The 13,605-nt window shown below is 41.3% G+C and overlaps 1 protein-coding gene across 2 annotated transcripts in view; it reads left to right on the top strand.

Annotated features, from left to right (window-relative positions):
- Window positions 1–13,605, top strand: part of Clcn4 (chloride voltage-gated channel 4) — a 71,789-nt gene that overhangs the window by 42,598 nt on the left and 15,586 nt on the right. For both annotated transcript variants that reach the window (XM_046424279.2, XM_046424280.2), the window contains exons 7-11: window positions 2,433–2,639; window positions 2,755–2,835; window positions 4,407–4,952; window positions 7,463–7,649; window positions 8,558–8,956. In XM_046424279.2, coding sequence (XP_046280235.1) covers window positions 2,433–2,639; window positions 2,755–2,835; window positions 4,407–4,952; window positions 7,463–7,649; window positions 8,558–8,956 — 1,420 coding nt within the window. The remainder of the gene's footprint in view (window positions 1–2,432; window positions 2,640–2,754; window positions 2,836–4,406; window positions 4,953–7,462; window positions 7,650–8,557; window positions 8,957–13,605) is intronic.

Genomic DNA, 13,605 nt, shown 5'->3' with positions numbered 1-13,605 from the left:
TAAACTGTACCCTGGGGTCCAAATCCACATTAACTAACTGACAAAAAATTACAGATAATTTTATTCGAGGCAACACAAAAGGGCAGGATTGTGGCAGGCATAATAAAACATCCCTTAAATAAAGGGATCTCAGATTCCCTAGAGCACAAGCTCAATCAGGCCAACTACCACTAGTTAGATACTAGTTTAACCACTACTAGTTGGTCTGCTAGTAGTTCAAGGCTAGTTCAAAAAATACTATCTGATTATGGCTCAGAGATCTCATGTAAGTTCTAGAGGAAGGAGCTCTCAGAGTTTTTTGGGAATGCACAAGTGTGTGCATGTGTGCAAGTGTGTTCTCTCTCCTTTCCCTTCCCCTCACTCTCTCCTTGTTCTCCTTGAATTGAGAAAGATATCTCTATCAATAATTTCTGAGGTGAAAATGGTCCTGTCCACAGACCTTTAAATTTAGAGGATTCATTCAATAACCTTTCCAAAATCACCAAAGTTGACCTGATGTTCAGTAGAAAAAGCTAGTGAAAAAATAGAGTGTTTCAGGGTTGTCCCTGAAATATCAAGAAATTAGGAATAGCTGTATTACTCTTTTCAGGAATGAAGCACTTTAGAATCACCTGGGGAGGCTATAAAACTTCCTATACTTGGATGCACCCCAGATCAACTATAGCAGATCTCTGCAGTGAGAGCCAATTCTCAATATTTCCTAACTTGCTGGGTAATTCTGATGAGCATCAAGGTTGAGAAGGATTTTAATAGCTATTTGAGGAATTGCTTAGATGGCAGAGCACTGCTCAGAAGGAGGCATTTTGAAGTTATGTAAATGACACTGATAAGAGATAACATTGTACCATCATGTATTACACAATGGGAAAACAAAATTGACCAGCAATTTCACTGAATTCTTATCTAATTAATCTATGATTAGAGGTTTGCAAATTGCTACCTTAGCAGTGAACACTCACTCCATTTTAGCCAAGTATGAGAGAGATTGGAGGTAGAAGTTATTTTGCTATTGGTGATGCTTCTATCTATGCAAAAGAATACCATTTAGTGGCTAAATGTTTTCTCTGATATAAGGTGACTGACTCATAGTGGGGTAGGGAGAGGGAACATGGGAGGAATAGATGAACTCTAGATAGGGCAGAGGGGTGGGAGGGGAAGGGAGGGGGCAGAGGGTTAGCAATGATGGTGGAATGTGATGGACATCATTATCCAAAGTACATGTATGAAGACATGATTGGTGTGAACATACTTTATATACAGAGATAGGAAAAATTGTGTTCTATATGTGTAATAAGAATTGGGATGTATTCCGCTGTCATGTATTTAAAAAATAAAAGCAGTTAAAAAAATACCATTTAGGGAAGTGGACTTCAGTATACAAAGTTAATCACCAAGATTAGTATCCAGTTGAATTCTAAATGTATTACACAAAGGCTCATATGTGCCTATAGGAAGAAAGTCATTATTTGGTGAAGTGGAGCAAGTCTGAAAATGGAGCAGGATGTTTCCCTGTATTCAGTCTTTTCCAATACAAGAGGGTAGGATTTGATGGAAGGGAAAAATTTGGAGAGCAGATTGTATACTGTCCTAGATAGTATTATTAAAACTCCTATCCTCCTCCTCCATTCTGTCTGGAGCATAAATCATCCAGTCTATCTATGCTGGGTACACTACACTCGAATTAGTCAATAGCTATCTTGGTTATCAGATTAATTGCAGTGCTTCTGTTAAAGTAACCCTCATTTTACTTAAAAATGGCCCCAAAGCATAAGAGTAGTGATGCTGGCAATTTGCATATTCCAAAGAGAAGTTGTAAAGTCCTTCCTTTAAGTGAAAAGGTGAATGTTCTTGACTTATGGAAAGAAAAAGTATTGTATGCTGAGGTTGTTAAACTCGATGGTAAGAATGAATCTTCTCCCCATGAAATTATGAAGAGGAAAGAAACATTTCATGCTGATTTTGCTGTTGCTCCTAGAACTGCAAAAGTTATGGTCATAAGTTGTAGATGAATGCTTAGTTAAAATAGAAAAGCCATTACATTTTTTGGGTGGGAGACATGAACAGAAAATGTATTCTAATTGATATAATTGTTCTATTTTATTATTAGTTATTGTTAAATTCTTATGTGCCTAATTTATAAATTAAACTTTATCATAGGTATGTGTGCATAGAGAAAAACATAGTATATATAGGACTTGGTACTATCTGAGGTTTCAGACATGCACTGGGGGTCTTGGAATATATCCCTGTGGGTAAGTGTGGGGACTACTATTATTCAAACTTTTGTTAATGTAATATCAAATTGAAGACACATCAAAAACTAAGATAGCTTCTCTTCATGTTCTTTAGTGAATCTAGCTCAGATGCATTACAGTTCTTTTTCTACCCATGGCTGGAAGCTTTTCATTCTTGCTCTCTGTCCTCTGTTTCAGATAAAGACCATTTTGAGTGGCTTTATCATCAGGGGCTACTTGGGGAAGTGGACCCTGCTAATCAAGACAGTCACCCTGGTGCTGGTTGTATCATCTGGCCTGAGCCTTGGGAAAGAAGGGCCACTGGTACATGTGGCTTGTTGCTGTGGCAACTTCTTCAGTAGCCTGTTCTCCAAGTACAGCAAAAATGAGGGCAAAAGGCGTGAGGTGAGCCAGCTCAGCTTCCATCTGTGGGGAAGGATTCTTCTCAGGGCTCTGGATTCCCTGACCCCTGCCTTTGGCTCACCTGCACAGAGCATACTTATAATGATTTGCTTTGCAGGTGCTTTCAGCTGCTGCTGCTGCTGGAGTGTCTGTGGCCTTTGGTGCTCCCATTGGAGGTGTGCTGTTCAGTCTAGAGGAGGTGAGAAGGGGCAGTGAGGGCATTTGTGGTTTTGAGTGGCAAGGCATATGTGGGTGGTTGGCAGAGCAGAAAGCCTTCATCTACCCTTGGGAGATTAGACTCACAGAAGTACTGAATAAGGTTCCTTCAGTTAACTGAGGAGCCACAATTTCCACCATTAGATATGTTTTCAAGTATTTTTTAAAGAGTGATATAAACTCAAAGTTTGAATTTTTTTTTCACATGCAGAAGCGAGAGTAAAATAAAGGAAAGGGGGAGGGAAAGATAAGAATACATAAACAACCAATCAAATTCAAATTAATAGCTGAGTGAAAAGAAGGCTAGTAGAGTAAAGGAAGGAGAAGGGAGATGGGAGGGAGATTGGGAGGGAAAAGGGAAGGATCATGAACTGAAATTGATTTTCATGCATGTATGAGTTTGTCATAATGAACCCAACTACTATGTATAACCATAAAGCTCCAATAAAAAATATTGCCAATATAATTTTGGGGGAGATTTATAGTATCTTCTCTCTCATAACCAAATTGGGTTCTATTTTGTTTTTGAAACCTGAGTGGATCAATCATATGATTGGCAAATGTTTTTTGAAAAGGGCTAAACAATAACTATTTTAGGCTATGTTGGCCACACAGTTTCATAGCCAGTCAACTCTGCTGATGTAGCAGGAAAGCAGCCAGACAGTGCCTCCATGAGTGGGCATGGCTATGTGCCCCGAAAGCTTTCCTTGTGGACACCAAAATTTGAATTTCATGTAATTCTCAAATGGCACAAAAACTGTTCTTCTTTTGAATAGATATTTCATGTCATAAGTTGCTTTTTTTCTTTTCTGACTATTAAAAAGGTAAAAACCATTCACAATTCGTGTGCCATATATATATTGCTGGCCAGAATTTTCCAATCCTTCATCTTTCTGTTGTCTGTAGAATCAAATCCAGAGTTTTATTTGCATTTTGGAGGACCTATGTGCTGTGAACACTATTGGCAATATTATGAGTAAATATTTTTGTTTCTGTCTCAGTGATGGGAATATAACCCTGGGTGGGTGTCGAGCATGCTGAGTGTTCCCTCAACCACTGAGCTACATCCCTAGCTCTTTACTTCTCTTAAAACATAGCTCAAGCCAGGCATAGTGCTGCATGCTTGTAATTCTAGCAACTCAGGAGGCTGAAGCAGGAGGATTGCAAGTTTGAGGTCAGCCTTGGCAACTAGTGAGACCCTGTCTCAAAATTTTAAAAGACTGGGGATGTAGCTTAGTGGTAGAGCACCGCTGGGTTCAATGTCCAATACCCCGACAAAGAAAAAAGAAAGAAAAATATTAACTCAAACATATATTGATTAGTATCTAATCAATATAGTATCTATGCCACTTTTCCACATAGATTCCCTAAATATCTTTATTGGTGCATTTTTGTCACAGTTAAACCTAGACTGATGAAATATGTGCCACTTACCTTTTGTCTTAGATTGTATTTTTCCTGCTAAGTGCCAACAGGTAGATACTGACACAAGGGGAAGGGATCTGAGCTGCTTTTTCTCTAGCCAGTCTCCAATTTTCTTCTTGTTTGTCCCAGGTCAGTTACTATTTTCCTTTGAAGACCCTGTGGAGGTCATTTTTTGCAGCCTTGGTGGCAGCCTTCACACTGCGATCCATCAACCCCTTTGGAAATAGCCGCCTTGTTCTCTTTTACGTGGAATACCACACACCTTGGTACATGGCTGAACTGTTTCCCTTCATCCTGCTTGGGGTCTTTGGGGGCTTGTGGGGAACCCTCTTCACCCGCTGCAACATTGCCTGGTGCAGGAGGCGCAAGACCACCAGGCTGGGGAAGTACCCGGTACTGGAGGTCATCGTGGTGACAGCTATCACTGCCATCATTGCCTACCCCAACCCCTACACGCGCCAGAGCACCAGTGAGCTAATTTCTGAGCTGTTCAATGACTGTGGGGCCCTTGAGTCCTCCCAGCTCTGCGACTACATCAATGACCCCAACATGACTCGGCCTGTGGATGACATTCCAGACCGGCCAGCCGGGGTTGGGGTTTACACAGCCATGTGGCAGCTGGCCCTGGCACTGATCTTCAAAATCGTCATTACAATATTTACCTTTGGCATGAAGGTAAGTGAAGGGGAGGGTCGATGGGGAGGGGGGGGTTCTGTGTCTTTCTGGGGAAAGCACCCACTTCTCCAAAATAAAATTGTGATCTGAGAAGGAGGGGAACTGAACTTTCTTGTATGTTCTCATGTGGTTGACATTCTTTTAATCAACAGGAAATAATTCTCTTAATAACCGACAACCCTGTGGAGTTGAAATTTTAATCTCATTTTATAATCAAGGGTAGTTAAGGCCCAGAGGCCATAGATGGCTTTGTGAGACCCACAGTTTATGGGAGACAGAGCTAGGCATCAAATTCGCCTCATCACCTTCACAGACCAGGGGTAAGCAGAAGTTTATCTGTCAGCTGGGTGATAGCAGGGAGTGGAAGAAGCCCAGGTTTGGCCTGAAGGGATCAGCAAACACGCCTTGAGCTTCAGCTATATCCTGAGCACTGTGCTAAGTCCCAGGAACACAGAGCCTGATACAGAATGCTGCCCTTAAAGAACATACCACTCTAAGAGAGACACATGCAAACCCAGTGTTTGGAGATGGCGTGATGAGCACCCTATATACCAGGACCACAGGATGAGAACATAGAGTAAACGTGTCCCTGGCCTGGGTGGGGCTGGGGCTAGCAGGAGCTCCTTGTATATGTCCTCTCTTCATGGAAAGTGTTCTTGTGAGCTGTTATTATTGTTCCTAGAATCAGAGGACAGATCAGCTTTCATTCTTTTTAAAACACTCTGCTAAATCAGTTCAGATATACTTTGATAATCCTTCCTAAAGAGCTTTCTTTCATGGACTCTGGCATTTGAGTTATTTTTGCCTTTTAAATTTTGGGAAAATGGAGGACAAGTTCATACAATATAAAAATGGATCATTTTAAAGTATACAAGTCATTGGCTCCTGAAGCTGCTCATTTGGTCTTTGTCTCAATGGATTTACCTATTTTAGACTTTTCATATAAATGGAGTGTGTAGCCATTTGTATCTGGCCTCTTTCACTGAGCATGGTGTTTTCAAGGTTCCTCTGTGATGTAGTAGGTGTCAGTGCTTCATTCCTTTTTTGTGGCTGAATACTATTCCATTCTATGGATATTCCACATTTTGTTTATCCTCTCATCCTTTGATGGACATTTGTGTTGTTTCCACTTTTTGGCTATTATGAATAGTTCTATTATTGCTTATTTTTAAAAAATATTAGAATATATCATTCATACAGAGATGTGCACAGCTTGATGAATTTTCACAAAGCACATATGCTGTATAAACAGCACCCAGGACCAGAAACAGAGCATTACTCACCCTCCAAAGCCCCTTGTTATGTTCTATTACTCTTGCTTTTTATGTGATATTTCTGTGAATTTTCTCTTCAAAAAGTCTAAAAACTGGTGAACTTGAGTATATAGTAAACAAACACAAACCAGAATTTGTGCCTTAAGAACAAGGATGGACATCATTAAACAACTGACTGGTTCTAATCCATCAGCTCCTAGCAAAGGGATTTATTTTCATGTCTGAGGAAGATGCTAGAAGCATCTTTGGTGCTTGCTGAGAGAAGTTTACTTTGAAGTGTCAGGGGATTAAATTACTGTGGAATAAGAGGAAGTTCAGAAAGAACAATTTCCTAAGGAATGTTTCAAATTCCAATAATTGCACACAAGGACCCAAACTGAACTTCTGAGGTTGAAGACGTACTTCCATCCTCAGATTGATGACCACCTGGGGCAGGCAAAAATGTGCCCAGGATCAGCAGTTGTATGGGATCCCCAAGAATGTGGGGAGTCAGGCATGTTCTGTAGCACGTGTATGGTCACTAGATAAACCAACATGTATTTTCATTCAGCTAAGTAGGTAGCATTCTGCTACCAACATCATTTTGGTTACATAGTCTGTTTCTTTGCTGCCTCTACCCTGGCTGGAAAAATATCAGAATGCCTCTTGGAAAATGTACTTCGTTAGGAAAAGGGTACTTTCCCTCATCTGTCTCTGACGAGTGTCCAGCAATCATCCTTTAAAGAGGGTAGTGAGCCCTTGAAAAGCCTTTTGGAAGACCCAGGCAGCTGCAACGATGCATTCAGCTTCTCTATTTTACCTGGGAGCAATTGCAGACCCTTCTATTCCATTTTCATGCTGTGACTTGACATTTAATTTTCAAAGCCAATCTGAATGACACAGCAAGAGGAGCAAGAAAGTGGTGAGAGTCTCAGGTGACAGATGCTCACTTTGAATGTTATTTGCAGTGAGGCTTATCATTCTTTAATCCACAGCAGGCAAACTGGCCAGCTTTTGAAGGAGAGGAAATGAAAGTGTCAAATTGCATTCTCTCCAAGTTGCAGTAGACTCACTTACTAAGCAGGTCAAATCGCTTGTCCCACCTCTTCCCAGCTGACTTGTTTTGAAGAGTTGCACCTCCTTTGAAGGCTAAAGCCAAAAGAGTGCTTGTTGAAGGGGGATTTCATTTCCTGGGGGTTAGGAGGCAGGAACTCGGCTTCCTTTCCTAGTCTGCTTTTCTCTGTGTGCTCCCTCCAGATCCCCTCAGGCCTCTTTATCCCCAGCATGGCTGTGGGAGCCATGGCAGGCAGGATGGTGGGAATTGGTGTGGAGCAGCTGGCCTACCATCACCATGATTGGATAATCTTCAGGAACTGGTGCAGACCTGGGGCAGACTGTGTCACACCAGGACTTTATGCAATGGTGGGAGCTGCTGCCTGCCTAGGTATGTCTACAAGTGGGGAGGGAGGGAGTGGCATGCTGATCTGACTTAGAGGACCAGCATGAAGGAAGACAGGGACTTGGTCATTGGGATTACTCAGGATAGGCTAGGTTATGCTGCAGTAACAAGTAAGCTACATCTCAATGGCTTAACACAGTGTTATATATCTTGCTCACAGCATTTACACACACACACACACACACATAGATAACATATATATTATATATACATGTATGTGTGTTCATAAGAGTCTTTTCCACCCAGTCATTCAGAGGACCAGGCTGATGGAGCTTCGATTCTTTTAAAGCTGTACTAGCTAGAACAATGATTCTCAGCCAGTAATTCTGATGTCTTGGGACACCTGGCAATGCCTAGAGACATTTTTGGTTATCACAAATGGGGGTGCCACTCATATATAGTGAATAAAGGCCAAAGATACTGCTAAACTTGCTTTAGTGCATGGGACAATCCTGATAACAAGGAATGTCCTTAGTATTGAATTCAAAAAACACTGGTTTAAGTTTATTGGATTAGTTGTTGGTTTGGATTGTCTCTTTAAATACCAAGGGATACAAAGTTGGGTCTGTCCCTAGTTTGATAACCCTAAGAATTTCTACAGTTTTCCAGATTATGGGTGCTTGCTCAATTGGAAGCCTATATAGCCCATGTAGGATCCACTCACCAAAAACCCAAGCATGTGCCCCTAGTCAGGTTACTTCCAGTTCCCTGATGCCAGGCCAAATTAGAATAAATATGAGGAGAACTGGAGTCTTATTTCTCTTAAGGAAAACTTGGAGACTTGGATTGAGCTGCATTTGGGGGTTGTGAGCCTGTCAGTTTTCACAAATTGTGCCCTAATAAGGGCTTTGGATTGAGTCCAAGAATTGCACTCCTCTCTTCTTCCATTGCAGGTGGAGTTACCAGGATGACAGTGTCACTGGTGGTCATCATGTTTGAATTAACTGGTGGTCTGGAGTACATTGTGCCCTTGATGGCAGCAGCTGTGACCAGCAAGTGGGTGGCCGATGCTTTTGGGAAAGAAGGCATCTATGAGGCCCACATCCACCTGAATGGGTACCCATTTCTTGACGTGAAGGATGAGTTCACCCACCGCACCCTGGCCACTGACGTGATGCGGCCCCGGCGGGGAGAGCCACCACTGTCGGTGCTCACCCAGGACAGCATGACCGTGGAGGATGTGGAGACACTGATTAAGGAGACAGACTACAATGGCTTCCCAGTGGTGGTCTCCAGAGACTCTGAGCGTCTCATTGGGTTCGCCCAGAGGAGGGAGCTGATCCTGGCCATAAGTGAGTAAGGAGAGGGAAGATCACTTTTTACTGAGATGATTGGATGGCAGCGTTTGTACCCCTAGAAGTATTAAAGGAGTTTGAGTGAGTGTTCTTTAAGCCAGGGGTTGTGAAGCTTCAGTGCAGATCTGTCACCTGGGATCTGGTTAAAATGCAGATTCTGATTGAGCAGGCCTGGGTGGGGCCTGAGACTCTGCATTCCTCCAGAGCTCCCCAAGTCACACTGTGAGGAGCAAAGGTTTAAGCCCACACCCTGGGATAGACATACTTGGTTGGAAATTGACTTCCATGTGTGCAGGCAGCCATCAGGGCCCCATTACTACTAGGAGGCAAGCTGTTTGCCACTGCATTTTAAAGAAGTTATTTGGATGAAGTTGAGCAGGAAGTGATAATGTGAGAGCCTGGAGTTGCCCAGGCCAAGCTGATCTCAAAGATGGGCTTTCAGGCAGGATACCCAGCTGACTTAGGTGCTGAGTACTCTGCCTCTGATACCTGGCTGGCCCCTGCTCAAGTCTTTGCTACAGTGTATAACATATGTCCCACTCCACCAGTTAGAAGTCCATGTGGTTTAACTAGTAATATCATTAGAAATCAGTTCTATGTAATCATTTTCTCCTCATGTTTGAACTGATATTAGCTGCCCTAAGAGGTAGGCTGTGGAACTGGGGTAGGAGAGAAAGGGATGATTCATGGCCAGGTGGAGTGTCCAAAGACAGGCACCTCAGAGAACCAATCTGTGGGCCTCAAGTAGCCTAAGGATGGCTGCAGTAGAGAGGGAGCAGAAGGTGGGAGGATTCCAAAGACAGAGGGAACTGAAGGCCAGAGACTTGGGAGAGAATTGTAGGGAGCCCAAGGCAAGTAGGGGTAGTGAGCCTTGGAGGGGTGGAGTCCTGTCAACCTCAAGATGCAGCAGGGGGAGGGATCAGCATAGTGCATCTCCTGCATAAGGTGAGCACCATTCCCCCACACTCAGCATCCTTGCTCCATGATCTGCACAGCTTCCCTACATCCCATGATAGACTGGGGCCCATGGCATGGCTCATGTTACTCTCCCTTACACCTTCTAGAGTGTTCCTTATAGTCACTGGGACTTTCTTTCCCCAATTGCCCCACTGAGAACACATCTTCACCAGACAATTGCTTCCCCCCAACCCGCCCTTTGTTCCTGTTTCTAAGGCACTTCCCTTCAATTTCTAAAACCTCTTCCCTATGTTAAATAGCTTTAAAGTATCTTTCTCAAAGGCTTTATAAAAATTAGTTTAGATAAGCTATACCCTCTAATTTTAGTGTGCCGCTCAAGCATGTTTAGCTCCCCCAAACCAAAGATTGATTTTACATTTTAGACACCATAGCAAGTTTGTGCTCGAAAGCTCAGTGATGCTTCTCTTTATTATAGGTCCTGTCACAGAACAGGTAGTGCCTTTAGGGGTAAATATTGCCTTACAAATAGTGAATTTTTTAAAGTTGTTTAAGTAGGGCTGGGTTTGTTTTAAAATAATGTAATCAGCAGCCTTTAAAAATTTATTCAATCCCTAAAATCTTTTAAGCAAAGGTTGAAATTTAGAAACTAAAGCAATAAATGTCACAGAATCCATTACCTATTGTGTAGCCCCAGGCACACCTGCTAAGAGACAGCTTACTAATTTTGCTGAAATCCATTACTGTAATCAAGTGGGAAGCAGTAATTGGCATCAACCAGTTAGAGAAGAAATTGAAGCTTTGCAAGCGCGCACTCTCTCACAAGCTATGTTTGGAATGTCTGAAGAGGCACCATGCAGTGTAAATAATACCTCTATGCTTTCAATCAGTCCCATAATAGTGTAGAAGCTGTTATTTACACAGTTTGTGGAAAGGCGAGGGGTGTTTTGCTCTGAGGAATCAGAGAAGCTGTTTTCCTGATCTGTGGAAATAGAAGAGTCACTGTATTTTCATGGAGAAATTCATGAGACCTATATTTGAGGAATTATGTGCTCTCTTATGAATATAGAAATATGACATTAGCACTCAGTTAAAAACTATTCCATGTCAATTTCATTTTTAGGGGAATTGGGGGCAAAGGTTATGGCAGGATAGATCCAAGGTAATTATCATAAGGAAAGAATGCTAAATGAGGAAAATAAGGATTTTTCTTACTTGTCATATTTTAAGTTGTAGCAGCTGCTCATGTGGAGCCGAAAATCTTTTGCCAGTTTTTAGTCCATCTGTGGAATGCCAAGGTGCAGCCATTGTCTTTGTTAGTGAGTGATAGTTAGCATCACCTGGGCAAGGTGGCTGTCTTTGGCATCACAAATTACTAACAGGCAGGACCGTAGGTGACCCTTGTTCAAATTCCTGGTAAATGGGCCTTTACCTTGCCTTACTCTTTGCAGATATGAGGCTCTTTCTGTCTTGAATTTTGCAATTAAGCCAGTAAGGGTTCAGAGAGGCCTCAATGGGAAGCCACAATGATGATTAAAGGGATGGAAAGCTGGAGTTATGGGGAAGAATTGAGGGACCTCTCAATTTTTTCGTCTGGTGGATGACTTAATAATGATTCTCCAACATATGGAAGATGCTTACTTGCAGAAAGGGATCTCCATCCAGGACTGAACCAGAAGATAAGTGTCAGATCTGTCTGATGAGCTATTTAGGGTTAAAGAGGTTTTTGCCTGGGAGGGCTGTTAATTATTCTAATGGGTCATAGAGAAAAGTGGTGTCAACTACTCTCTGCAGAGGATGTTAAAATATAATGCAGAGGGTCTTTTTCATGCCTTAGTAGATAATAACTTGTCAAATATTCTACTTTTTCTTCTCTATAGCCTTTATATTTTTTATATCATCTTTGTACTAACCAGCATAGTGGTTGCTTCCAGCTTTCTATTTTAGCCTTTCTCATTAATTGCATCTGTCTTATGGAAGCATTTATTTTATTTTATTTATTCTAATTTGTTATATATGACAGAAGAATGCAATTTAATTCATACTACACAAATAGAGCACAATTTTCAAGTCTCTGGTTGTACACAAAGTAGAGTCACACCATTTGTGTTTTCATATATGTACTTAGGGTAATGATGTCTGTATTATTCCACCATCTTTCCTACCCCCAGGCCCCCTCCCTTACCCTCCCTCCCCTTTTCCCTATCTAAAGTTCATCTATTCCTCCCATGCTGCCTCCTAATCCCCACTATGAATCAGCATCCTTATATCAGAGAAGACATTCAGCATTTGGTTTTTTTGGGATTGGCTTACTTCACTTAGCATTATATTCTCCAACTCCATCCATTCACCTGCAAATGCCATGATTTTATTCTCTTTTAATGCTGAGTAATATTCTATTGTGTATATATACTGCATTTTCTTTATCCATTCATCTACTGAAGGGCATCTAGGTTGGTTCCACAATTTAGCTATTGTGAATTATGCTGCTATAAACATTGATGTGGCTGTGTCCCTGTAGTATGTTGTTTTTAAGTCCTTTGGGTATAAACCAAGGAGTGGGATAGCTGGGTCAAATGGTGGTTTCATTCCAAGTTTTCCAAGGAATCTCCATACTGCTTTCCTTTTTGGCTACCCCAATTTGCTGTCCCACCAGCAATGTATGAGTGTGCCTTTCTCCCCACATTCTCACCAACACTTATTGTTGTTTGTATTCTTAATAGCTGCCATTCTGACTGGGGTGAGATGAAATCTTAGAGTGGTTTTGATTCCCATTTCTCTAATTGCTAGAGGTGTTGAACATTTTTTTAAATATATTTGTTGATTGATAGTATGCCATCTTCTGAGAAGTGTCTGTTCAGTTCCTTGGCCCACTTATTAATTGGGTTATTTGTTTTTGTGGTGTTAAGATTTTTTGATTCTTTATATATACTAGAGATTGTGCTCTATCTGATGTGAATGTGGTAAAAATTTGCTCCTTATGGAAGCATTTTTAATGAATGGAATGATAGAGCATTTCCTCCCTAAAAACATATGTACTCTAGAGGTCCTCAGCCTTAACACTATTGACATTTGGAGCCGGATCTTTCTCTATGGTGGGGACTGTCCTGTTTATTATAGGATGTTGAGCAGCATCCTTGATCTCAACCCATTAGATACCAGTAGTTTCCCAACTGTGACAACCAAAAATGTCTCCAGATATTTTCAAAAGTCCCCTGAGGGTAGGGGTAGAGTTGCTCCCAGTTGAGAACCATTGCTCTAAAGCCACTTAATAACTTCCAGTATGTGTGAAGATTGTTTCCAATTTTCAAAAATTTCTTGACCTATCATAGTTTATGAAATCCATCTCACTAGCATTTTATCAACTACTTTCTTTGCCTCTGGTGTTACTGCTGCTAGAAACTGGAATGGGAAGTTGAATAACCTTAGTGGGAGCTCATTAAATGTATATCATTTTTCGGGAAATGTGGCCACTGAGGCTAGTTCTAGCACAATATATTATAAGTCTTTCAACTAAAAACATTTAAAAAATAACTGATCTACTTGAACTTTAAAATATTTTAAAATAATGTATTACATTTTTAACGTAAAAGTAATACACACTCATAGACTATTAGAAACTTTTTAAAAAGATACTATGTTAGTTTTTGTTACTGTGACAATACCTGACATGAACATTAGGGGAGAAAAGGTTTATTGTGGCTCATAGTTTCAGAAGTTTCAGTCTATGG

Source organism: Marmota monax, unplaced genomic scaffold (assembly GCF_021218885.2).
Source record: "Marmota monax isolate L192 unplaced genomic scaffold, Marmota_monax_Labrador192_F-V1.1 WCK01_AAM20220418_F8-fsc00089, whole genome shotgun sequence".
NCBI classification, from domain to species: Eukaryota; Metazoa; Chordata; class Mammalia; order Rodentia; family Sciuridae; genus Marmota; species Marmota monax.
Note: the sequence above shows the minus strand (reverse complement) of the source record. Positions and strands in the feature narration are given on the sequence as shown.